This window comes from Atractosteus spatula, chromosome 5, assembly GCF_055471065.1.
Source record: "Atractosteus spatula isolate fAtrSpa1 chromosome 5, fAtrSpa1.hap1, whole genome shotgun sequence".
In the NCBI taxonomy this organism is placed as follows: Eukaryota; Metazoa; Chordata; class Actinopteri; order Semionotiformes; family Lepisosteidae; genus Atractosteus; species Atractosteus spatula.
Genome location: NC_142710.1, coordinates 65,955,424 through 65,981,606, shown reverse-complemented (window position 1 = coordinate 65,981,606; position 26,183 = coordinate 65,955,424). Strand labels below are relative to the sequence as shown.

Below are 26,183 nucleotides of genomic sequence, written 5' to 3'. Positions count from 1 at the left end.
CAGCGGGGGCATCAGCGCCGCCGGGAAATAGCCCCCACCGCTGCCACGCCTTCCTGGATGCCAAGCTGTCAAGCCACGCTGGATTTGTGACGAGCCGCAGAAATAGTTCTCTGCTGGACAGGAAGCTATGACAAGCTGAGTCAGGGCCAGGCGACACAGACAGGACTGTAGGCAGCTGATGGAAGACCACAGTGGGTGACATTAAGGGCGCTCCGGCTCTTTCACATTTTCATTGATTATGTGCACCTGCCTCCAGTCCTGCCCCTCCTTATTTAAGCCAGACGCTCTTGCTATTCTGGGCTCAGCATTGGAAGATTGACGCCCGGAAGCCAGGAGAGACCCGATGGCATCGGCTTCACCACGGCGTCCTGACCACCTGGGTCCGGGGCTCGGAGCACCTGGCCCCGTTAACCCGTTTTATTCCCCGTCCCTGCACCGGTTTTTAAACCTTGTCTTGTGTTTGTCTTGGATGGATCACCCGGCTCTGGACTTTTGGACTTCTCCCTGGATTAGCCCCTGGACTCCTCTGGACTTGTTCGCCATTGTCACGCCCCTCCGAGCACCAGCGCACAGTCGTCATGGCCACGCCCCCCCGAGCACCAGCGCACAGTCGTCATGGCCACGCCCCCCCCTGAGCACCAGCGCACAGTCGCCATGGCCACGCCCCCCCCGAGCACCAGCGCACAGTCGTCATGGCCACGCCCCCCCCGAGCACCAGCGCACAGTCGCCATGGCCACGACCCCCCTGAGCACCATCGCACAGTCGCCATGGCCATGCCCCCCCGAGCACCAGCGCACAGTCGTCATGGCCACACCCCCCTGTTTGTCAACCTGCCCAGTTACTCGTCGTCTCCTCCCCGTGTTTGTTTCCACTAACTTCCGGATTATACCGTCTGCGTAGGGTCCTGACCAACGTATTGCTACACATGCGGAGCAGTAATTGGTTTTACTTCAGCAGCCTCCAATTGTTTGTAACTTTTCTACTATTATTACTGTCATAGTTCCCAGCATACATAACCAAACTTATCACTGTCCTTTACAGACAACCTGACAGGACCGAGGTATAACCCTGTGGAGCAGAAAGTGACTGTTTCACATCTTAAACATACATGAAGTCTGACATTTAGAGGAAACTCAACAATGGCCAAAATCCACATTTTACATCTAAAAATCGGATCACTAGACTGTGTTAAATGCAAAGGTGGTGTGTTCTCACTGTGAAGGGCCCCAGATAGGCCACGTATCCAGCAGCCAGCAGCACATCTCCAGCTACATTATCCACCATGAACTCCAGGCTCTGCACTGTCTCCTGCCAGCGCACCTTCTCGTCTGCCAGGCCTGTGATCAGCTGACAGAAACAACAGGGGCACAGTGAGGATCCGCGCAAACCCACGATACACTCAGGACTGTGCACACTCGCACGATACACTCAGGACTGTGCACACTCACACGATACACTCAAGATAGTGCACTCTCGCACGATACACTCAGGACTGTGCACACTCGCACGATACACTCAAGATAGTGCACTCTCACACGATACACTCAGGACTGTGCACTCTCGCACGATACACTCAGGACTGTGCACTCTCGCACGATACACTCAAGATACTGCACTCTCACACGATACACTAAGGACTGTGCACACTTGCACGATACACTCAGGACTGCGCACACTCACACGATACACTCAGGACTGCGCACACTTTCACAATACACTCAGGACTGCGCACACTCACACGATACACTCAGGACTGCGCACACTTTCACGATACACTCAGGACTGCGCACACTCGCACAATGCACTCAGGATCAGTGCACACTCGCAAGATACACCCATGATCAGTGCACACTCACACGATACACCTATGATCAGTGCACACTCACAATGCACTGAGGATCAGTGCACACTTGTACGAAGCACTCAAAGATTGACAACTCCTCGAGGACCAAAAGGGTCCTTCTGGACTTTAATCCAATTAATTACTTCATCGAAAAATACGTTGAATCACCTGTGTTTGTTAATTTAATTAATCAGCTGCTAATTGCAAGGCACCTGCTAAGGCTGTAGGACTCCAGTCATCAAGACTGGAGACTCCCATCCCATGTCCAGTAGAACGTGGGATTTGGGAGCACTGTCCGGTGCTTACCTTGTCTGCCCTGACCAGCCTCTGCTCGCACTGCTGGCACTTGGCCTCCAGCTCGTCCCTCTTGGCCAGGCAGTCCTGGTACTTGGCCTGCAGTGTGGTGATACCCTCCTCCACGGCGGCCAGGCGGTCCTTCGCCTCCTCCAGCACCTGCTGCGTCACTGCCAGGTCCGCTTGCGCCTCCTGGAGGGCCAGCTGGGGAAAACACGGAGCACGGGGTTGAGAGAGAGACCATTTCTCCTCCTGCTCTCAGCACGTCGCCCTGCATGTTCAGAGAGGAATGGAACCCTGTGCTGTGGCATAATGCAGGGGCGTGTTCAGTGTGGAGGCGGAGCCCTGGATTAAGGCCGACGCGTTACATTAGCAACCACAGCTGCCCTGACTGATTAAGGACCTTAAAGCCCTTAAAGCCACACTGAGCGCCTCCCCGGAGGGGCGAGCAGACCCCGCAAGGGGAGAAGCTTCCAGCCACAGTCCTGGAGGGGTTTGTGATGCGACTGTAAGGCCGTCATTTTCCCTCCATTTCCCCTCACAACTGAGGTGTGAGCCTGGTCAGTGTCTCCGCCGGGACAGGTTGAGTTCTTTTGATTTTTGGCCTCACGCTAGTTTTTCCAGACTGCACCCCGTTAGACAGGGTGAGTCCGGTCTGGAGACCGCTGTCTCAAGTGTGTTTTTTCCCAGGCTGGACCACGCTAAACAGGGACAGTCCAGGCTGGACGCCACTGTGCAAAGCGGCACATTTTTCTTTTTCCGTTCGCTTGTTTTTTTTTCCCCTTAAGTTTTTCTTTTTGGGGGTTTTCGTTGTCCTCCACCCCTCAGACGGGGCGCTGACTCTTACCGGTGCTCACCGCGGCTCCCCCCGCTCCCAGAGCCCTGCTGCTTACCCGTTTGGGCGCGACGCCCTTGGAGATGAAGTGGTACTTGTGCATGGCGCGCACCCACTGGCAGATGGAGGTGCAGGCTTTGGACACTTTGGCAATGGAGGCTGGCTGGAACTCCTCATTGTCCATGTAGGGCTGGATCAGCTTAATCACGGAATCGGGGATATTATCCTGAAGGGAAAACGCCAGTGTTTAAGGGGAGCTGCAGTCCCCATTTCTCAGACCAGCTGGTAAGTCTCGGTAACAAAATAAATTCATCGACGGTATCGCAAACGTTTACACATTCTGAATTAAGAATCACAAAATCGTGAACTTTGTGAAAGTACTGTGAGTCTCCATATTGTTGCAAACCCCTGGTCTCGCCACGGGCGAGAGTGAGGGTTCGGGAGAGTTGCGATGTGAAGCGGCTCTTCACTACACTAGCCACTGTAATGACTTAAGTGATGTGATGTATGAGCAAATAAGTACAGGCTGTGCAGCCTGTTTGTTTGCAATGTAATAAGGTCACTTCACACCACTGGTAGTTTGGTTGCCTCGTTCTGAATCGCAGAATATGGATCTGAGCATACCTGAAAATTTCAGCTATTTTGTGATGTAAATGAGAGGATTTACATGTTACAGTGTACATTTTATTTTTACTGTGGTTTGAAATGCACTCAACTATGCCAATTCCTTCTAACCATGACATATTAAAAATAGTGCTGCAGTTCCCCTTTGAAAAGGACTCCAAAGTACAGCTGGGTAGAGACAGCAAACCTCGTATAAATGAGTATGTGAGACTGTGGCTTCAGGGTTGAGAGCTTTGGCTCACACCCACCCAGCGGTGCAGCATCGTCTGAATTAAAGTCTCTGTTGCAAACCGGACAGAAGCGTGACCTTTGAAAGCACTTGGGCAAAGTGTAACCCGGTTTAGAAATGTGGCGATTGTGCTAGGCAGCAGGAGTGAAGCAGGTTTCAATTCATTTAAAGCATCTTTTTTATGGTCAGCGCTATCTCAAATCACTGCCCGCAGTTAAATACAGATACAAGACCTTGTCAAACTTGAAGAGGCTGTCCAGGAACTTCCCTGGGTCCTGCAGGAGGCCCTTGCCTGGCTCCCAGTAGTCGTCCACCTTGGTGCCTGGTTTCTCCCCGGCAATCTTCTTGGGCTGGATACCCTTCATAATGCAGACGGCCTCAATGACCAGCTTCACTCCCTGGGGGGGCCTCTGCATGGCGCGCACCTGATGTCCACACATGCATTAGGGACATAAGTCCAGACAGGTCCAAACAATGAGCTACAACAGCTCAGGGCTTTATCCTGGATATGCAGTGAAGTCACATGCCATACCTCAATGACATCGTTCTTGTTCAGGGACTTGAGGCTGGCCAGCGCGGCGTCCAGAGCGGGCAGGGCCTCGTCCAGGTCCTTCTGTGCATCGTCCGCAATGGCCTGAGCCACCTGGGCCTTCTCCGTCGCCTTGGCCTCCTCGGCCTGCACGCGCACACGCGTCTCCTCCGCAACTGCTGTGTCAACCTGGCAGTGTGAGGACAGAAGATCACGACTCAGAACGGCCCTGCAGTAACAGCAGCTGCAGTGTGCTACGGTAACAGTCACAGTGCGCTACAGTAACAGTCACAGTGTGCTACAGACCCCCATCACAGTGTGCTACAGTAACAGTCACAGTGTGCTACAGACCCCCATCACAGTGTGCTACAGTAACAGTCACAGTGCGCTACAGTAACAGTCACAGTGTGCTACAGTAACAGTCACAGTGTGCTACAGACCCCCATCACAGTGTGTTCCTGTCTCTACCCTCATAAGTTGAGTAAAAGCAGAACACGGCACATTCAGAGTACAGTAAAAAAGGATCCTAACCATGAGAACTCATAGCAAAGCAAGTGGAGAAACCAAGGAAAAAAAGGCACAACTACTGTATGAATTTACTGTGGAAAACCTTCACAAATACACCCCTGTACACAGTAACTGCCCTGGGCAGCACTCACCACTCTCTCATCAATCCTTCATCATTTGACCCATGCAGCCCATTGGCAGAATGTACGCAGATGTGTTTCAGAGTACTTCTGTCTGTCTGTGCACAAGGATGTTTCTCAGGAAGGTGGGAAATAAACCAGGACTGAACCTTGATTTTCTCCATAGTGACCACAGTGTCTTTGGCCGCCTCCTCCAGCAGGGGTCTCATCATCTCCAGCTCCTCCTGCATCTTGGCCACGTCCTCAGCCGTCCGCAGCAGCTGCACACACACAGGTCATAGGGTCAAAAGGTCACAGGTTCACGGGTTCACAGAGCCACACGGTCACATGCAGGAATGGGCAATAGGCATTTATATTTATGCCAAATATACTGTAATGACATTTAAAAGGTGATTTTATCCATAGCAACATGCAGATACTGAGGAATGTATGTGCATCTGCACCTGCTGCTGCAGACGCGAACGCCTCTGTCTTTCCTGTCTGACACTGCTGAAGCAAGACAGATACGTGGTCAAAAGAAAAGACAGTCCCTCTGCAACATCCCCTTAGGACCTTCACAGATTCCAGGGCAACACACTTCCTACTGCCCTCCTGCCCTGTCCGCTGCTGTGTCCACAGTCGGCCGCTGGCCGGCCTCACCTTGTCCAGGCCCGTCTTCATCCGCAGACGCGCGCTGTTCAGCTCCTGCTTCTTCATGCCGATCAGGCTGGAGAAGATGCTGAGCAGCTCCAGGTAGCTCTTGGGCGTGACGTAGTTGTGCCTAGACAGCTCGGCCAGGTACTGCGTGCACTTCCTGGACACCATCTGGTGGATCTCCATGCACATCAGGGTCTGAGGGGGAATCGAGGAGCAGAGGCATTGTGAGAGGGTGCTCAGAATTCATGGATAGAAGCCAATTGCTCTCTGATTCTGATCACACACGAAGAAAGACCTGCCATTTCGCCACATTTTAAAAGCGAATAGTGTCCATGTGAGTTTAGCTCAGAAGATTTATCTGTCCGTATGGAATCTGGATTCATTCATTTTGCTATAATGTGCCTGCGATGGACTGGCGTCCCATCCAGGAGTATCCCGCTGCTAGCCGGTTCCCTGCGTGGCCCTGAATCAGAAGAAGCGGTTAGAAAATGGATGGATGGATATAGAGTGCTTCCCTAGTTGGCCTGTTTCTATAAATAGGAGGTGTCCTGTCTCTCCCTCCATTTCTCCGTTTCGGGGTTCTGACCCTAACCCTGCGCCGTCTCCCCTCCCCGCCCTGCTCACCAGTCCCCGTGTGACCGCGGGGCAGTCCTCCAGCTCGGGCAGCTCGCTCAGGAAGGTCGAGGCGACGGACTGCAGCGCCTCCGCCGGCCACTCGCTGAACCAGTCGATGGTGCAGCAGGTCACCAGCGCGGGAAACTGCCTCAGGCGCGCCCGGAACACCTCTCCGATCGGGCTGAGGGGACAGGCGCCGAGGTGTGAGAGCCTTTCCTGCTTTCACCCCACTCCACGTACACAGCCCCTGCTACTGTCCAGTCCAGACAAACCCCCAAAATTAACTGCACAACCTTCCCACAGTATGTTTTCCATGTTTCCTACTTATCAAGCAACTTCAATGTAAAAGCAATGAATTGGCAGAGCTGAACTGAGCCGCATATCTGTTGTTTAACTTAATTTAATGAAGTTTATGAAATCTGATGCTTCCCAAGATTTCACTGCATCACAGTTCAGTTGCGATTTTTCTTTAAAGGGCCTCTGTGGTTCTGACTATCATGACTTCACATGCGTGTGCACTGCTCTGGTGACCATCCAGAACAGGCATCTTCACAAATAATAAACCAAACTTAGAAAAAGTGAGTCAAGAGGCATGGAAACTTTTCTAAATCCTGTTATTATATTCTGTAAAAGACTGACGCGCTTTTGCCTTGGCCGGCTGATTAGTAGGAACCCAGATGTGTTTTGTGCACCGTTTTCAGCTGGAGTGATTCCAGTGAAAATTCCTCTACAGAATCCAATGGAATGTCTATAGAAAGGGTTCCCAGCAGAGATCGTCAGCAGGGAGAATGCAGATACAGCACAGGAACCCCACAGGATTCTGCAGAGGATTTTCACGTGTGTACAGGTGCGCCCCAGGCCTTGTCACCTCATGCACAGCACGGTGTGGATGTTGCTGCGGACGCGCTTGATGTAGGCAGCCATCAGGTTGGCCTTGGTGGGCTGCTGACCGAGGTCCTGGACCACCGGCTTCATGGCGGTCAGGATCCTGTCCTGCTCGTCGGGGGCATACAGGTTGGGAACGTCCCCAGAATTCAGGATGTTGTTGATGTCCTCCAGGAAAGACTCGCTCTTGATCTGAAACCATTGGGGGAAAAAAAAATTAAAAAGAACTAAAGAAACACAGAGCTCTTGCTGTGCCGTAACCTGTTACCTTTCCCCTGAACATCATCATATACCGTGATAAATATAATTTGTCTTCTAAAAAACAGGATATACAGTATAGTGACACACTGCTCTATGGGTTAGGTCTTTTCTCCTGTAGTCAAGAAAAAAATCCAGACATTACTAAATCAAACAGAAACACTTTTTGGAAAGAATCCTATATTGCCATCTTGAAAGACTTGTGTGATGCTCTACAGAAGTCTAACCACACTGCTAAATATTACACTTGTGTACTTTAATCCCCAGCAGGTCCCTTACACTAAGCTAAAGTCTTGAGACCACAGCCCTGATGATCAGTGAGGTTGTGCAGATGGTCTCCCTTAAAATAGTTTTTACAGCCTGGAGGGACTAAACAAAAGTAACAGAACCAGGACTTCTGACAACCTGTGGTTTCTTTTTCTGCACAAAAAAATATCTGGGCTATGTGAAACTTTTTCCCCTCTATCTCTGAGACAGATGATGGCCTGCAGGTGCAAGACCAGCACAGACGGTATCTCCTGGAGCTGGTCTGCACCCTGACCTGCGTGTCCACGAACAGGAAGGTGATCTGCACATTCTGCAGCCCGGCCTTCAGCATGATGCTCTTGATGTCTTCACGCCACTCAGCTGCGCCGTAGTTTTTGGACAGTTCAATCTGGAAGCACTCGTAATCAGCCCTGACAGGGAGAAACAAGACGCAGGATTAAGAAAAGACAATCTTCGCATACAGGTCAGTGACCAGCTCATTCCAGTGTTACAGCTCAGTCCAGTTGTGTGTGGACACCTGAGGCTGGTTATTATTATTATTCTCTTTGGTTACTTGGAGTTGGAGATTCAGCCAAAGACTCTGTCACGAAATGAAACTGTAACTTAAACCCTCTCTCTAACAAACTGTGTTCTTGCTCATGGTCTGGTGTGACCATGGCTACGGAGCCCACTTTCAGGGCTGCAGCCAAAGAGTGGGAGTGGTGGTGCGGTCAGCTCTCTCCATGGGAATGTCCAGGACAGCACATGTCCGGTCAAGCACATGCTCTGGACAGGAAACAGGAATACCACGGCCCTTTATGTCACAGCAGGGCTGAGCTACAGGAAATGGTGTGTCACAGCCAGCTGGACACAGACAGGACCCAGACAGCGGCAGGGCCTGGTGCAGACCCTTGCGCAGAAGGCTGATGTGTACAGCACAGAAATCAAGGTCTTGGGGAGAGGCCTGTTGATTGCATTGCTCTGGGCGCACGGGGCGCTGTGATGAGGTGGTGTGTTTTTCAGGAAAGGGACAGGTGCCTTACATGTGCGACGCCAGCTTGGTGAGGGACTGGCGCCCGCTGCCGCCCACGCCCAGCAGCAGGGCGTTGCCCAGGGGCTGGCGCAGGATGCGGCTGATCTTGCACACGTGCTGGATGGCATCCATGAACAGCACCAGCTTCATTTTGGTGGTGCTAATCTGGTTGTAGTCCTCCATGTACTCCTCAATAACCTGCACCATCTGGAAAACACAGAACGCAGGCCCTTCTGTCACAGCTGTGCCACAGACCCCCGACCTTCCCCTGCATTCGTGGTGCACAGCCGTAGTGCAGCACACCCCAGCTACCAGATAAACGGATGAAGCAGTGAGTGTTTCCACTGCTCCTTGCGCCAAGGATCACGTGGTCCAGTTTTTGACTAGATGTGCTGGTGACTGAAAATAAGAGATTGTTAGAGTTGTAAGAAGAGGGTCAAAAAAACTTTGCAACCAAGAAAATCATGAGCCACGCACCCTAAAGAGAGAGCTACCGGTGGAAAATGTGGACTAGTGAGCATCCCTGTCTTCTCCTGAGTTGATTCCAACAACATTCCCTGGCAAAGCACTTCATTTGGGAAAACCTCTCCAGGCTCCTGATGGGTCAGCCAGTTTCTCACCTACCAGTTATAGTTTTAAACTATAACGTGAAACCAACTTTAAATACGAGAAGCAGCACAATATTACACCACTAATAGTGGCACTGGAGCCTCACTTTGTCTTTGTCTTCGATGAACTGGTAAATCTTGTTGTCGGACCCCGGCACCATGAAATCTCCGTACAGCACCGGCTGACTGGGGATGACCTCCTCGAAGGTGGTGCCAAACTCTGCCATCCGCTCCTTCATCAGCTCGTCGAACCAGCGCCGGTCCTCCGCGCTGACGAGCCGGTCCTGGAACACGCGGCAGCTCTCGTGGTACCAGAGGCGCAGCAGCAGCAGCTTCTCCTGCAGCGACAACCCCAGCCAGAGTGACTCACCGACTGCGAGCTCTGTAGCAAAACCCACTGCACGATGCCATGATCACTCAACATTAGTGATTTACATTAGCAGGTTCAGCTCAGTCCAGTGTTACTGAGTCAGCATGCAAGCCCAGTCCAGTATTACTGAGGTAAGTGTACAGCTCAGTCCAGTGTTACTGAGATCAGTGACCAGCTCAGTCTAGTATTACTGAGGTCAGCGTACAGCTCAGTCCAGTGTTACTGAGGTCAGCGTGCAGCTCAGTCCAGTGTTACTGAGGTCAGCGTACAGCTCAGTCCAGTGTTACTGAGGTCAGCGTGCAGCCCAGTCCAGTGTTACTGAGGTCAGCGTGCAGCTCATTCCAGTGTTACTGAGGTCAGTGACCAGCTCAGTCCAGTGTTACTGAGGTCAGCGTGCAGCTCATTCCAGTGTTACTGAGGTCAGCGTACAGCTCAGTCCAGTGTTACTGAGGTCAGCGTGCAGCTCATTCCAGTATTACTGAGGTCAGCGTACAGCTCAGTCCAGTGGTACTGAGGTCAGCGTGCAGCCCAGTCCAGTGTTACTGAGGTCAGTGTACAGCTCAGTCCAGTGTTACTGAGGTAAGTGTACAGCTCAGTCCAGTGTTACTGAGATCAGTGACCAGCTCAGTCTAGTATTACTGAGGTCAGCGTACAGCTCAGTCCAGTGTTACTGAGGTCAGTGTACAGCTCATTCCAGTGTTACTGAGGTCAGCGTGCAGCTCATTCCAGTGTTACTGAGGTCAGCGTGCAGCTCATTCAAGTGTTACTGAGGTCAGCATGCAGCCCAGTCCAGCCTGTAATCTCTGATCCCCAGCACCTGCCCCCCGTACCCCGGTGCTGGAGGCCTCTGCCATGAGGATGCCCTGGAAGACCTTGGAGAGGTCGCGCAGGTTGAAGGTGTAGTGGGACTTGGCGGGCGTGGGCAGCAGCTGGGAGGTGATGGTGGAATAGACCCGGATGGTGGCGTCGACCAGCGGCCTGTTAAGAGGCTGGATCTCCGGCACGGACTCTGGAAAAGAGCACAGGGGGGGTGTCACTGTCAGCGAGTCCCTCAGGAGGGAGAAACCCATTTCACAGAGAGAACATTAGTCTCCAATCATGACAGGGTATTGCACAATGATGCTCTAATCATCATGGAGGGATGATAATGATTCTCAGCGCTTTACCGTTCATGAACAAAGTATTTTATATCACTGTGCATTTAGGCATTTTGTTTTAAACAGTTTCTAAAAATACCAATGTGCTGCAATCACTGGCTTTTCAAGTGAATTGTTTCGAAGATTCATTGTTCATTCACTTGTTCCTGTTTTTTCATGGTGGTGAAAGCTTTTAATCAATTGCTTCATAAAGTTTTCTTTAATACTACTGTGACTGCTACTACTATTAAGACTAAAAATAATATATTGTGTTCATAAAGCACCTTTTAATGCTAGACTACCTCAATTCTCTTTATTTAGTCAAACTATTTTGATGTACTGTGCTTAAGGGAGTGGAGTATAAAAATGTGTGTCTTATTTTCTAAATATATTTAACTGGCAACAGGCTTGTTGCATTCATTTTTTAGATGAAAATGTGCTTAGACATGTGATTATTAAAATAGAAGTAATAATAATAAAACTATTGCTTTCATAAAGTCATAAAGTCAACAACAAATAGAATGCCATAAAAGGAAGCCCTACAGCGCTTGTACAAATGCCTTTTTTGGGTATTAAAATAATAATGTGAAAATAGTGGGAGAGCTCCAAGCTGCAGCACTCCTTATAATTCAGATCCTAATCTACACCAAAGGGCTCCTTCAGGACTGCAGCTCTCAGCCTGTCTGTCTGTCTGTCTGTCTGTCCTGACTTACTGCCTGGATCCTTCTTACTCATGTTTCCAGCTGGGGAAGAAAAAGAATATAAATCCCATTAACCTGGGTGCAAAATTCAACAAGGTCACATAACCCCACTCACTAGCGATCAGTGCAGGGCTACAGGATTAAGGAACACGAAGCACCATAACGTGTGGTTACTTGGACTATATATCCGTCTGTTATGAGAAAGCATCTTGTTCCAGAGACGAATCACAGCACAGGGCACAGGCTGGGGCTACACCCTGCACAGGACACACTGCAGAGCTTGCACACAAACACACAGAAACAACTATCGCACACATGGGTACAATTTCGCGACACCAAGTAAGCTGTCTGGCACATCTGTGGAACGTGGGTGTAGGGGGATGCTGGAAAAAAGGTGGATGTGGGATGAACATGCAGACTCCTTACGGAAGGTGTGACCCATTGAGAATCAAACCCAGGACCCAAGAGCTCTGAGTCAGCACTGCTAACAGCCACACCACCTTGCTGCCCTGAACTGTATATGTATCCACATTCTGTGTCTCTGTGCGTGAAGTCTCATCGTCTCCTTCCCTGCCTTCATGCATCCAACCCACCCCTATTCACGCACTCCTCCTTCCCTGCCCACCCCTATTCACGCACTCCTCCTTCCCTGCCAACCCTTATTCCTGCACTCCTCCTCTCCATCCAGCCCACCCCTATTCCTGCACACCTCCTCCTCCATGTCCACTCGTATTGCTGCCCTCCTTCTCCCCCTGCCCACCCCTATTCCTGCACTCCTCATCCCCAGCCTACCCCTAATCCTGCCCTGCTCCTCCCCTTGCTCTCACCCATCCAGCTGCCCAGGATGGTGGAGAAGATCTTGCTCTTGCTGGAGTCCTCCATCTCCGTGAAGGAGAGGTAGTTGAAGTGCCGAGTGAATCGGGGAGTGATGGGGTTCCTCCCGCCCCCTGGGGGGCCCATCGCACACGCAAAGTTGATGTCCACCAGCCTCCGGAACGTGCCTGTAGCGGGAGAGAGCCCTGGTGAAACTAGGCCCCCTGGAGGAGCACGACGGCTGTTCTGAACCAGCACAGGGGAGCTCCTGTGGCCAGGAGTCACCGGCACAACAGGGAGACACTCAGGGAGCTCGGACAGAAAACAGTTTCCCATTTTCACCAGCATAAGGATGTGTGGCTAATGATAGAAAATTTCCCGGTAAAGTCACGGTGCTGCAAAGAAAGACCAAAACTGGCAGACGTGGGAAGAACAGATTTATTCAGCAGACGGCAGAGATGAATGTGTTGCAGCAACAGCACCCCTTTGGCTGGGTCACGAACCAGACTGCAGGGGACCCTGATCTGTCCATTGCTTTTTTACTCCTGATATTTTACAGCTGTTGGTAATTAAAACACAGCATTTCCTCTTTTTACAGTCATACATCTGGGTTTCACAGCAAATACCCAGATGTGTGATTTCCATATCAACAGTCATGCTACGGCATAACTGTATCCCTAATTATTACCCATACTCTCCTCTAAAAAATCTACGCCACAAAAAACTGCATGAAAAAAGTAAACTTTGAAATTGGACTATCGCTATTGCTTAATACCTGTACTATTCATTGGGAGCATTATAAGAAATATTTGAACTATTACATTTAAAAGCTTTATCAGGTAGTTGTTTTTATTCTAAAATTTTATGGAAGAACAGTTTTCGCTCTTGATTTTTTAATGAACTCAAGAATGAATCTCATTTGCACACTTCCTACCTTCAGTGACCAGTGAGGTTTGATTTTCTGAGAGACCCAGCAAGGCGCCCCTACCTATCTGCTTCCTGTCATACCAGCCGCTGTGGTCCAGCCACTGGCGCAGCAGCTCGATGGGCGGCTGGGCTCCGTACGTCTCCAGCGCAGGCATGTTCAGGTCATCGATGAAGAAAATGAAGTATTTGCCCAGAGGGGGGCCGAAGACTCCCTTTCGCCTGGGGGACACAGCAGACAGGTGCGCTCACGTCAGATACAGACAGGTGCGCTCACGTCAGATACAGACAGGAGTGCTCACGTCAGATACAGACAGGAGTGCTCACGTCAGATACAGACAGGTGCGCTCACGTCAGATACAGACAGGTGCGCTCACGTCAGATACAGACAGGAGTGCTCACGTCAGATACAGACAGGAGTGCTCACGTCAGATACAGACAGGTGCGCTCACGTCAGATACAGACAGGAGTGCTCACGTCAGATACAGACAGGTGCGCTCACGTCAGATACAGACAGGAGTGCTCACGTCAGATACAGACAGGTGCGCTCACGTCAGATACAGACAGGAGTGCTCACGTCAGATACAGACAGGAGTGCTCACGTCAGATACAGCAAACAGGAGTGCTCACATCAGATACAGACAGGTGCGCTCACATCAGATACAGACAGGAGTGCTCACGTCAGATACTGCAAACAGGTGCGCTCATGTCAGATACAGACAGGAGTGCTCACGTCAGATACTGCAAACAGGTGCGCTCATGTCAGATACAGACAGGAGTGCTCACGTCAGATACAGACAGGTGCGCTCACGTCAAATACTGCAAACAGGTGCGCTCACGTCAGATACAGACAGGTGCGCACACGTCAGATACAGCAAACAGGAGTGCTCACGTCACATACAGCGGACAATTATTTACCCACAGCTACACAGAAATCAAATAAAACACAACAGGAGCTCTCTCAAAAAGCAACAGGAGTTCCCTCTCAGTGCCACTCAAGACACAATGGAATCTTCAAGGGAAGGAGAGGATTTTCTGTAGACCCCAAGGCAACAGTTAATTACAAATAAGAAAATGATACTCTTACATGAGTAAGGGAAAAATGGGTGCCACATTCGATGTTTTTTTAAATCTTGGGTGGAACTGTGGTATATCTCCAGTGAAACAAACAATGAGCGCTACTCCTGCTGACTCCTGGCTTGTCACTCACGGACAGCTGACCAGGCAGCTGTCTCTTTAGCCACCATGCAAGCACTCGAGGCCCCGGGGCCTTGCCTCTTGTCCAGTTTGCTGTCGATGTAGTCCTGGGTCTGGTTGGCGGAGGTGCGGGCGGAGAACATGAGGAAGTGAGTGATGTACGTGGCAGGCATGCCCCTCAGGAGCTTGTTGGACATGGTGAGGGTCTTGCCTGTGCCCGTGGGCCCCACACACAGCACCTGCAGGCCGACACAACCACAGAGTACACAGATATCCTCATTTCTGAACTGTCCCTGTGTGCTTGTGTGCGTATTCTTTGAAATGCACTGGCATCGCATCCGAGGCAGACCTGACTTGTACCCCATGCCTCTGGACCAGGCCCTTCCCAGGAGTAAGCAGCTTTCTGACTACAGAAGGACGAATAATTAAGGTTTTTATATTCCCGGTGTTGTTGCCTAGGATGCTCACTATGGATGGTCTAAAAAAGAACTTTGTATTTGCTCCTGCTTGGATAATACATTGGTGTATTTTTTTGTTGTTCTCAGTGCTGTCTAAACTCTAAAATAAAACTCATGGAAATCAGAATGAATCAAAAAGCCACATCAGTGCAGGAGCAAGAAGAAGACGAGCGCTGGGACTGACAGTCCACCGCAGGGCGTCATGCTATGCAATGGTCTGCAGGCCCAGAGAGACACTGGCAGTCTGTGGCCGGTGTCCATCCCCCTGGTGTAATTGTGGTGTAACGAACGCCAGGCTGGAGTGGAAGGAGGGGATAATCGCCCGTCGCTCGTGTTTGCGAACGGACAGGTCGACGGGTCGTACGGGTTTATTATTGGAGAGCAGCATGTCCATCAGGAAGGACATGCGCACGGTGTCCGGCGTGGGGACGATGATGTCAGAGTAGCTCGTCTCCGGGGTGATGACCACGTTCGGGGAGGACTCCATCCAGCTGACCCAGCACACCTGGACACAAGGACAGACACACACGATGGACTGCCTCAGTTGGTTTAGTCACCTGAAACTGAGCCACAAGAGAATCTGCTTTTCTTATAGTGGCTGTTGTGCAGTTTCACTGGTTGTTCAGATCAAACCTTTTAATTCTTGCAAAAGGTCACCTTGCAAAGGTGGGTTTTATGATCTGACTTTGATAGTTCAATGTCTACTGATTTGTTTAACAGAACTGGGTGCAAGAATCCCCCTGCCAAGAGAGATCCGAAAATACAGCACCGGGCCACGTCTGTCTCTATATCCCAGGACCAGCTTGACCCATTTTCGGATTTCATTACCAAGAGGTTCTTGTACAAAACAAGCAGAAAATCACATATATTTAATTCTAGGCATCAAACATTCAGAACTGAATACTGATCTGTTCTATCACTGATACCACACAGTTGTTTAATTAGTAAATTAAATGAATTAGTAAATTAGAGTCCCACAAATTCTCATTATTGGCTGTGAAGATCTGCTTCTGTTAGGATTAAAAAACTAAGTGAAAGTGGACCACATGAAAAATTCCTGGTTACTGTTGGGTGTTTTAAAGCAAAAAAATGTTTTCATTTGTAATTACTTTTCGCAATGTTGGGGCTCCTGTTTTTCATTTGCCGGCTGGTGTGTTACAATGTGTAAATAAAGGTAAAATAAAGTCTGATTTAATGTTTTTTGATTTCAGATGAGCTGAGGCACACTCAGGATAAGCGGGAGCTGAGTGTCTTTGCTGAGGAAGACTCACTTTCCTCCCTGACTTCTCCTCCTCCTCCTCCTCAGCCACGTTACTGATCCCAGCGTCATCCAGCCGGTAGTCATAGACCAGGCCCTCCTCAGGGAAGCACAGCTGGACCTATAGGGGAAAAACCAAACACCCTTGTAAAATGATATTTCCCCCCAAACTTTAATTGTACAGTACATGAACTTTACTTTTCAAATGCTTTCCTATGTTCAACCTGATTTCCAACCAGAATTAGCCTAAGTGTGCTTTCACTTTGTTAAATTACCCTGCGTTAAGATAAAACCATGTGAAGCCCCTTTATACCAAATTCATTCAATCTACAGTAAAACTACTAAAAGAAAAGTTCTTCTTCCAGCTCAGAATATCACCGGTATATGTTCACAGGCTCAGGAGCAGTACTTAGTAAATCTAAATGAATGAATGAGGAGAGTACCTTGGTTTGGAAGGAAGGGTGTGAGCTCTCTTGTGAAAGTACATCTAGGGCGTACTGACCTCAGTGTCTGCTGTTTTTCCCTCCTTCTGTTCTCTCAGATGAATCAATAACCAGGTGAATCACAAAATAGGTCTTCTCAGAAAGGGATTCAGCTCATACGGTGTTTCATACTTCATGTCACTTATGTTTTAAGCAAGAAAACAATCTCTAAAGGCTCAGTAGGCAAATTCAGTTATGCTGTATGTCAGTAAATGCAGCTTGTGAACTGGTGACTAAGACCTGAGCCGAGATCAAACATAAAATGAACTCAGTCCAGTCCCACAGATCAGGGTGAGGAAGATCTGAATAGGCAGGGGCAGACAGTCTGGGAACTGTTTCCTGCATATCGGGCGCTGTACAGCCTCAAGCCCTCTGGCTGATGGACGGGCTGGCGGAAAGAGCTCTGGGCTCACTCTCACCTTCTCCACTCTCATCTTGTCCCTGAGCCAGGAGCTGAAACGCTGGCAGCTCTGCGCATCCCCGGTGGCCCCCACGCTCCACACCAGGGAGAAGATGAACCAGGGTTCGATCAGCTCCCCCAGGCGGGACAACTTCTCCTGGGAGGGCAGCCTCTCCCCCTGTGGGACAGACAACCCACAGGCATGATACTGGAGGCGGGAGGGCGTAGCTGTGGCTTGTGTTGCCTGTCTGACAACAGCAACAAACCCATTGTGACACCGCAGACTCTGTCAAGGCTGATGAGATCAGTTCTCTGACGCCTAGATGGTTGCGGTGAGCTTTCTGTAACTGAAATCAGAAGGACACTTGGGCCACTTCATCGTGTTATTCACAAATTGAAAGATGTGACTCGCTGCCCACTGTCAAGGCGCTGCTGGCAGGAACTTGTCATTTCCCACTGGTGGAGGCTAATCAGCTCTGCGTTTCCAGACTGGGGAGGCACTCGGCAGAAGCTCCAGCTTCGAAAAAAAGATGCGATACAATCCCAGCAACGAGAACGGCACAGAGACATCGATTCTGGGAGGAACTGCCTACATGGAGTTAAGCTCTTGCTCAAGTGGTGCATTTATAGCTACAAGAAGCCTGGACCATCCAAACTGCTGTGCAGGATGTGGGTTAACATGGTAAGCATACACACGCGCTCAGCAGAAGCTCTTCTGACCCGGGTCTTTACCTCCTTCTGAATGAAGGGCTGGAAGAAGCAGTCCAGCAGCTTGAGCAGGCTGCAGGCCAGGTTGCTGTCCATAGACGCGATGACCTCGGTCACGGACTGGCGCACGAAGGCGATCGAGTCCTGCGGACGGGGCAGAGTTAGTCCCTAGCCCCCTGTCTGACAGCGGCCCCTGCGTGCCGACAGCACCCACCACTGCATTTCTGGGACAGTTCAACAAGACGGGACCCGGACACCAGCCAGCTTGAGAAAACTGATACCTATAAATGACCTGTAAGAGTTCTTAACCAAAAGGTCTATCGGTCCATAATTATCCCCAATCTTGGATTATTAAATTAATAAAAATCTAAGCACATTATTTCAGTCATAATCTTCTCGGACTGCATAACTGATATACAGTTAATGTCAAGTTGGGCACAGTAATAATACAATATCATCCACCATAGAGAATGTGCAGCTCTTTAAGAGAAGCTGAGGCTCCTTAATGAGTTCAATTCCTCCACTTCCAGGGCAGCCCTGTAATCCTGTCCTGTCCTGGAGAGACTGACGGGGTGAGGAGTTGGTACCTGGAGGAACCTGTCGAAGAGAGAGGCCAACTGCTGGCTGAAGGGCTGAACGGGCAGGGGCAGGGTGCGCAGCCAGCACTCGGTGAAGGGGGTCAGGCCCAGGATGCTGGGCTCCAGATACACCATCCCGCAGCGCGACACTGTGGCTGGAGACGCTACAGCCAGGTCCTGCACCTCGAACATCATGGTCATCACCTGGACACACACATACACAGGACACACGTGGACTTCATGGTCATCACCTGGACACATACACGCAGGACACACTCGAGCATCATGGTCATCACCTGGACACACACACACAGGACACACTTGGACATCATGACCATCAACTGGACACACACACACACACCGGACACCATGGTCATCACCTGGACACATACAGTACATGATCACATGCACACACACAGAGTGACCAGAACATACACACACACAGAGACAGACACAAGACCCAGGACACAAACACAGAAAGATCCAAGACACACATGCCAATCCAGGATAAACAAAAACACACACATAAGCCCAGGGAACACACAGACACATGCAAGCTGTAGATCCAGAACACACACAGATAGATAAATATACTCAGGACAGATACAGGCATGGATAGATTTGCAGGACACACACACCCATATACACAGACTTGGATAAGTCCAACACACACATAGATAAATCCAGTCTGAAATGCTATGCCACCTAACAGAATCATAAACACACCACTACTACAGTACAGCATGAATCTGTTCATTTCAACTTCCTCAGGTTTACTCTTTGTCATTGTGACACATGACTGGGAGCCCCAGCAGAACGGGGAGCCCCGGGGAACCCCACTCACGTCCGCCAGCTTGATGATCTCCCCCGAGCTCAGGCACAGCTTCTTGTTGTCGTCCAGCACTGTGTTCATGTTCTCGATCCACACGGCATCCACCGGCCCGTCAAACATGTACCACTTCTTCTCCTGGTCCGTCGCCACGGCTCCCACCCGGATCAGAGACGACAGGATCCCGTCCGTCCTGGGGGTTGGCGGGAGAGCAGGATGTGTGGGCAGCGACACACGGGCAGGCCGTGACCCCTGCAGCGCATCTTGAACAGTTCATCTATTCACAATGTGGTGCGGCCTCTCACCACTCGTGGGTCAGCAGGTCGAACTCTCCGTACAGCTGCCCCATGGTGATGGATTTGGGGTTCAGGACGTAGGTCTGCACAGCCTCGTATGTCCCCCCACTGACGGAGGGCTGCCCCTTCAGCGCCGTCATCGCTGCCCCCAGGATCTCGTAGCACTGCGAGGCGGGGAGGCACGGTGTCAGCTGGGCGCCCTGGTGACACATGGGCTTGCATACCCACAGCATACCCACAGCCACGCACCAACGGGACACACTGCACATACAGTAGCACTCAAGTATCCAAAGAGATCACCTCTGAGGGTTTAAACTAAACCCCCAGACTTTTGAATGCAGGACTGAGTTTGCAAAACAACAGAGATCAGTGCAGAGCCTTGTCTCACCTGTGAAATATCAGATTTTTCAAATAAGACCTCCGATCACTTAATTAATCTTTGTTCATTGAGGCTGGAAGGACGCTCCCTGTGGGTGCTGCTGTTGCCAACAAGAGTAGAAAGCAGAAGAGCAGGATTGCTAGACCAACTGACCGCTGTTTTTACAGCCTTAATTACAATACCTTGGTTTTTCCAGACCCCGAGGGCCCCACCAGCATCAGCCCGTGGCGCACCACAGTGGTCTCGTAGAGCTGAATGCACTTCATTATGTAGCCTGCAGGGTGAGAACAGCGCAGACATGAGCAAACGAACTCACAGCTCGTCTCCCTCACATTCAAGTCAGCAAGGCAGAGACTGGTTCTCAACAGGCCCTCATTTGGAAGAGATCGCACATCCATGCAAAGCTTCCTCAGGACACACTGGGAAAAGCGTTAGTTTCTACAGTCTTAGTCACTGCTTTCTAAGATGATCTTGTTCTTTATTCATGCAGTAAACCATGCAGGCTACCACCTTCTAGACCTTGATTGGCTTACTTTTGACACCCCTGGACGCCCCCTCATAAATGACCATAGCTGAGGTCCATGTGCAATCCACACAACCCTGAGCCGTTCCGAATCGGGGAATGTGCCCCAATGCTGGGTAGGCTTTAGGTAGCTATGGCCTCCCTGGCTCCTGTGACTCCTGGGACAACCTGGGCACCCCCTCTGAGTTCAGCGACTCGCCTCCCCAACCTGGCGCAGCACTCCGGCTCACCATCCACATCCTTGAGGCAGCTCTTGAAGCAGACGTTGCGGATCGACTCCTCCAGGATGCCGTAGTCGATGGGCTCCTCCTTGATCTTGGGGAAGAGGTCGGACACGATGCCGTTGAAGAGCTTGAGGTCGTCCTGGAGGAACTTCGGCACGTTGACGTCGCGGATCGCGCGGAGACAGATCAGCTCCTGCAGGGATGTGGCACAGTCTACCGTCAAACACTGATCCCCTTCAATTTCACTTCTGCGCAGGCCTCAGCTATTTAATTACAGTCATACAGTAGCATCAAGGTGGCACCTGTAGCTGAAACAATGCCATCTGAACAATCTATTAAGTGTGACAGCTGTTCTGTATCAGACTGTACGTTTTCGATACTAATTCTACATGAACATTACCAGGCAGATGTTCTAGTGATTTAACTAATTAATGATGCAGGGTTCTAGTACGTACAGCAAATCTGCAACCTTAAAACCCTGCATTGATCTGTCACATGGTTAAAGTCCTGCAGGGGAAGGTGTTGAACAAGGCAGGTGTGTCCAAGCCCAGGGTTTCAAGGGTTTCAGGAAATCGAGTCTGAATACTTGCACAGAGAAACCTGAGACAGCACGCTGGGCTGGGGGACAGGTGGGGAAGCAATACCTGTTTCGCTCTGAGCAGCTCACCTCGTTCATGGTGGGATTCTCTCTCTTGAGGTTTCCAGCCGCAGAGATGACCGTCTTCACCGCTCTCATCCCGAAGTCGTAGTGATCCTGTGTGCACACAGACATCCCCAGTGCGTTCACCTGAGCCTGTGGCTCTTGATTTTACATGGGTAAAACTGGGAAAATACATACAGTATTTACTGCTAAGAGTGTTTGTGCACAGTGCGGGTATCTACTTCATATGGAATTATTTTTACCATTGGTGCGTAAATTTAAACTGAAAGACTGCAGGAATACTGTAATGCCAGCCGTGAGATTGAATCTCTTTGCAGCCCTGTGGCATGACCAGTCCTGTACAGGATGTGGTGTGTCACCCCTACCAGGGTGCGGGCAGGCAGTCACAGACGGACACACACCGGAGGGCGCTGTCACGCTTCTGCAGGCTCTGCAAGGCAGCCCTGGAGCACAAGGCTGTGCGGACGATGCCAAGAGGAGCCTGAGGGGCCCCAGCAGAGCAAGATGGTGCAGTCTGGCTGATTTGTGCTGGAGTGACACGCGGCAGCAGTAACTCCTGTGCATTTAAGGCGAGAAACGCTTTGCGAGTTTGTGTGGGGATTTGCAGCACAAGCGGAATTGTGGGAGATTCCCCTGGGGCAGTAGCTTTTCCAGCGTGCAGGAAAATGTCTGTACGCTCTGTGGCTGCGCGGATCCTATTTTGTTGTGTTTGGGAGACACACCAATGACTTGGAACAGATCCTCAGGGTGGGGCTCAGAGCTGCTACAGCACAGCTGATGACGTGACTGGACCACAGGCGCGTCAGTGCCGTCACACAGCACAGACAGAGGCTGAGCGGTGGCGGGGGAACGGACTGCAGCAGGGAAAATCTTGTAGATGGTCAGAACGTCTTCGCCCATTTCATTTACATTAAAAACTGAAGCCTTTCACTGAGCTTTTTTTTTTCCGAAAAAAGTTAAAGCCAAAAGCCAACCTGGGAATTTTTGCATGCTAGGATCTGTTGCAACTACAAAGCCTGATTTCACTCATTACAGTGATAATGAACTGACTGATAATGAACTTTACGAGGATAACAAACTGACTGACATGTTACAGTGATAATGATCTGACTGACATGTTACAGAGAGAATGAACTGAGTGATGATGACCATCGACCTATATAGCACAGACCTGGGAGCTGAGCTGCTCGGAGGACAGTTTGAAGGTGGTGGTGATCTTCTTGGACAGGACCTTGGCGTCACTGAAGCCAAAGGAGTAGAGGGAAATCTCCGCGATCATGGCGTAGTCCGGCACCATCATGGCCACCGGCCGGAAGAGGGCCTGGACCACAGGGGAGAAGAAATCCAGGGAATAACGGGATCAGACACACCCAAACAAATCGGAAAACAGATATCCCAGGTGGTTCTAGTCCACCACTCTGTAAAAATCACTCAGAATCACTCGTATAAAGCATCTTATTTTGCAACATATATGGTGCACTATGGCAAATGGTGGATTAGCTGAAAACGGTAACGGTTATTATTATAAAAATTAACGTAGTGATTGAGTCACCTTGAGGTTGTCAGGCAGCTCGGTGCGGCCGGCGTAGCCTGGGTTCATGGTGATGAAGACAGCGCAGGACGGCACCAGAGGGATCTCCGCTCCTTCAAACACAAACCTGCTGGCCTGCGTGCACACACACGATTTACACACACGGCCCCGCATCACCTCAGCACTTTCAGTCTAAACCTTGCATTCTGGACAGTGTTTTAGGCTTGGTGTAGGTTCCTGTATGGTGTGGCTCTGTGGCTTTAGTGCATTCTGTATGATGAGCGCCCACCTCAAACGTAGGAGAGTCACAGCCCAACAAGTTTTCCTGTTGCTTTTAATTACCAATTTCCTATGGTCTAACTGACAACTAATAATTTAGCACGTCATTTGGTCAATTAAGCAATTTTCAGTGTCCTACTTGTAGCAGAATACTAAATATGCCCCATAATCATCACTTTACAATGTAGCACATTTCAAGATCATCCAGGAATCCTGATATACAGCACATTTAATAAAATCTCTACATACAGTAAAAGGCCGCCATTCTTTGTCATTGGTGAGTCAGGGTCCTGTCTGCTCATTCTCTAGTTCTCACTGATACATGCCTGTGCTCCTGTGCCCCTGGGTTCCAGCCTCCCAGTTTCCCCAGTTGCCTGCTTGACTGGAGATTACTGACTCCTTACTGAGGTCTGGCATTGAAAGTGTCAGTTTAAGGGTGATGGCCAGACTGGATTCTCTCCCTGTTAGAGTGGGAGTTATGGTCAGGCTGGTCTCACGGACCTGGCAAAGTGTTCAGGCGTTACAGTAAGAGTGTAAGAGTGGGCGTGGTGGTCAGGAGTTATGGTCAGACCGGTCTCATGGAGTGGGCGCAGTGGTCAGAGCCGGTGACCTCACCCTCTGTTGCTGTGCTTTCTGAATGGTGGTGATCTGCTGAGCCACCACTGACAGCACCTCCACGTCGATGCGGTTAAACTCGTCGAAACACGCCCAGGCCCCAGAGCTGGAACAACAGCACAAGGCGCCCTTACAGTCAACTGCGGCAAACGCACAGTGACAACCGCAACACCGGGGCCGGAGCGCTGGAGAACGAGGTAAGGGCTGACACATACAGCAGGAAAAGCTGGCACAGTCAAAAGGATGGTTAAACCCAGGGAAAACTGAAGATGTGCCAGGGTGAGCTGTATCACCCTGTGGGCAATGACAAGAGCAGGCCACTCAGCCCAGTGGGACTCCCTGGGCTCCTCACAGAAACTGACTCAGCAAAGGGAACATGAAAAACTCTTAATTCAGTAGTCATAAGACACGCATACCTACCACACACCCTCGCTTTCTAAACCCGTTCAATAACTTTGTCTTTTCATGAAATATACAACAACCTGCTTCTCATTTGTACTAGAAATATCTTGGGGGAGTGTGCTTGTTTTCTTAAATGTGTGTGTTTCATCACGCAAGTAAGTGTGGTATGAGTGTGTGACTGTGAGTGTGTGCGTGTGAAAAAGTGAATGTGCGCAGGTATGTGTGTGATTGTGAGTGTGTGTAAAGGAACTCCTATGAGACACTCCAAACCTCCACTTCAGCTTGACCCCGTGACCCTGTGACCCCGCGACCCTGTGACCCTGTGCTGCATCACTCTCACCTGGCCAGGCCCTTCAGGAACTTGCCCATGGCCATGAAGTCCAGCTGGTCGGAGCAGTTGAAGACCACGGTCTGGATGGCCAGTGCTTTGCCCAGGTCCTTGGTGGTCTCGGTCTTGCCTGTCCCTGCAGGGCCAGCGGGAGCCCCCCCGAACTTCAGGTGCAGGGCTCCCGTTAGCGTCAGGTAGCATCTGACAGGAGAGGGGGCAGTCAAGACATGTCTCCCATCCAACGTCTCTATTCCCCCCCTCCCTCCTCCCCTCCCTTCATCTCTGTCTGTACCCGCACGTTCATTTGAACCCTCTGCCCCGTCTCCCCCCTGCTTGTCTCCCTGCCTCCAGCCCCGCGTGAGGCGGACAGGTACGTCCGAACAGAGCGTGTGTTCGTGTCACGGACTGAGACGCCACGACAGGGGACAAGTCAACAGCCATGGTCGCCACGCTAGCAGGCCGCCCATCTCACAGCGGGGGTCAGGTGACCGGCCCCTCGCACCTCTCCCAGGGTCCGCGAGCCATACCTGTCGGTCAGCGGAGTGATGACCAGCCGGCCGGTGTTGCCCAGGTACTCGTACCCGTACAGGAACTCGGCGTTCACCGCGCGGATGTACAGGTCATCCCTGGCCCAGTAGTACCTGAAAACACAGATCACTCTCTTACCAGCCCTGACTGCTGCTGGGCGCAAACTGCCTGCAGTCTTTTGCCTGTGCTGAGCGACAGATTTCCATCGACCTTCCAATCTGTCAGTGACAGGATATCTTCCAGGGGTCGCGTCCACATGACAGGGGCTCAGCCAACAACACTGGAGCTCTGGAGCCCCTGTCATCGCTACAGAGCTTGTAATAATAGCATGGCCATGTGGGGGAATCCCTTTATGGTCGTTGATTCGTAAACACACGGCTTGTTATCCTGTGATGAGAAGATCCATGTTTCAAAATCACATGAAGACATTTTTACACGACAGAGAAGCCAGCGCCGCTCGTTAGGAGTGTTCCAGTAAAGGCTGCTTGCTCAGGAGGTTAAAGGCAAGGCGAAGTACGAAGAGAAGAGTAATCTGAAAACCCAGTTTGCAATTGAAAGCCGGAGGCAAGGGTGACAAGCAGCTAAGTAAGGAAGCGTGAGGCCTGTGCGAGGGGCTGGGGGGTGGGTGACCTCTGACCTGAGCTGGCTGATCCACTCGAAGTCGCTGACGCTCTTCACACCCTCCTCCACCAGCCGGGCCGCCACGTCCTTGGCGTGGACCTCGATGACGATGAGCGCCGAGAGCACGGCGCGCTGCATCCGGGACAGCCGGCCCCGCACCAGGGCCACCAGGTCGCCGAGCTGCGCGACAAACAAACGCGCCCAGACGCACTGCGGCCATCATCCGTGGACACGCGACACACGTCTTTATGTCCCCAATAAGAGCTAAGCGCTGACCGCTATGCCCCTAGAAACAGCGGGGGGAATGAGGCCATGCTCTTGTGGAGCCAGCCACTGTGCTGGGCAGCTGGCCGGAGGAGCGATGCAGCTCTCGCTGGCAGCCCTGCACACTCACAGGCGCCGGGACGGAAGACTTCGAAGACAGACAGATGTGCACAGAGAGCCGGCAGGCTTACCTGGGCCTGCAGCTGAGGGTACAGCCTCTCGGCCAGGTCTCCCTTTTCTAGAGACTCTGACACCTCGGTCGTCCAGAAGGTCTGGCAGCCAGCGATGACCACCTGTCCCGGCCAGCTCAGCACCCACTCTGTGCGCGCTTTCTAGGGGGAACCAGGCCAGACAGACACGAGACATAACACAAGGACTTTCAAGTGATGGACCGT

The 26,183-nt window shown here is 51.1% G+C and overlaps 1 protein-coding gene across 1 annotated transcript in view; it reads right to left on the bottom strand.

Moving 5' to 3' along the window:
* dnah1 (dynein, axonemal, heavy chain 1) overlaps positions 1 to 26,183 on the bottom strand; it is a 60,273-nt gene that overhangs the window by 16,888 nt on the left and 17,202 nt on the right. The window contains exons 25-58 of the mRNA XM_088915541.1: positions 25,980 to 26,120; positions 25,541 to 25,704; positions 24,903 to 25,016; positions 24,388 to 24,576; positions 23,646 to 23,751; positions 22,773 to 22,886; positions 22,392 to 22,541; positions 21,227 to 21,313; positions 20,566 to 20,752; positions 19,995 to 20,086; positions 19,443 to 19,597; positions 19,153 to 19,330; positions 18,318 to 18,512; positions 17,755 to 17,874; positions 17,042 to 17,200; positions 16,154 to 16,261; positions 15,247 to 15,387; positions 14,503 to 14,663; positions 13,292 to 13,449; positions 12,318 to 12,491; positions 11,503 to 11,532; positions 10,484 to 10,662; positions 9,391 to 9,621; positions 8,686 to 8,882; positions 7,938 to 8,073; positions 7,122 to 7,330; positions 6,263 to 6,434; positions 5,642 to 5,833; positions 5,152 to 5,262; positions 4,359 to 4,544; positions 4,060 to 4,251; positions 3,032 to 3,199; positions 2,151 to 2,342; positions 1,217 to 1,348 (exon numbers count right to left, since the gene is read on the bottom strand). Of these exons, the coding sequence (XP_088771667.1) occupies positions 1,217 to 1,348; positions 2,151 to 2,342; positions 3,032 to 3,199; positions 4,060 to 4,251; positions 4,359 to 4,544; positions 5,152 to 5,262; positions 5,642 to 5,833; positions 6,263 to 6,434; positions 7,122 to 7,330; positions 7,938 to 8,073; positions 8,686 to 8,882; positions 9,391 to 9,621; positions 10,484 to 10,662; positions 11,503 to 11,532; positions 12,318 to 12,491; positions 13,292 to 13,449; positions 14,503 to 14,663; positions 15,247 to 15,387; positions 16,154 to 16,261; positions 17,042 to 17,200; positions 17,755 to 17,874; positions 18,318 to 18,512; positions 19,153 to 19,330; positions 19,443 to 19,597; positions 19,995 to 20,086; positions 20,566 to 20,752; positions 21,227 to 21,313; positions 22,392 to 22,541; positions 22,773 to 22,886; positions 23,646 to 23,751; positions 24,388 to 24,576; positions 24,903 to 25,016; positions 25,541 to 25,704; positions 25,980 to 26,120 (5,220 nt within the window). The remainder of the gene's footprint in view (positions 1 to 1,216; positions 1,349 to 2,150; positions 2,343 to 3,031; positions 3,200 to 4,059; positions 4,252 to 4,358; positions 4,545 to 5,151; positions 5,263 to 5,641; positions 5,834 to 6,262; positions 6,435 to 7,121; positions 7,331 to 7,937; positions 8,074 to 8,685; positions 8,883 to 9,390; positions 9,622 to 10,483; positions 10,663 to 11,502; positions 11,533 to 12,317; positions 12,492 to 13,291; positions 13,450 to 14,502; positions 14,664 to 15,246; positions 15,388 to 16,153; positions 16,262 to 17,041; positions 17,201 to 17,754; positions 17,875 to 18,317; positions 18,513 to 19,152; positions 19,331 to 19,442; positions 19,598 to 19,994; positions 20,087 to 20,565; positions 20,753 to 21,226; positions 21,314 to 22,391; positions 22,542 to 22,772; positions 22,887 to 23,645; positions 23,752 to 24,387; positions 24,577 to 24,902; positions 25,017 to 25,540; positions 25,705 to 25,979; positions 26,121 to 26,183) is intronic.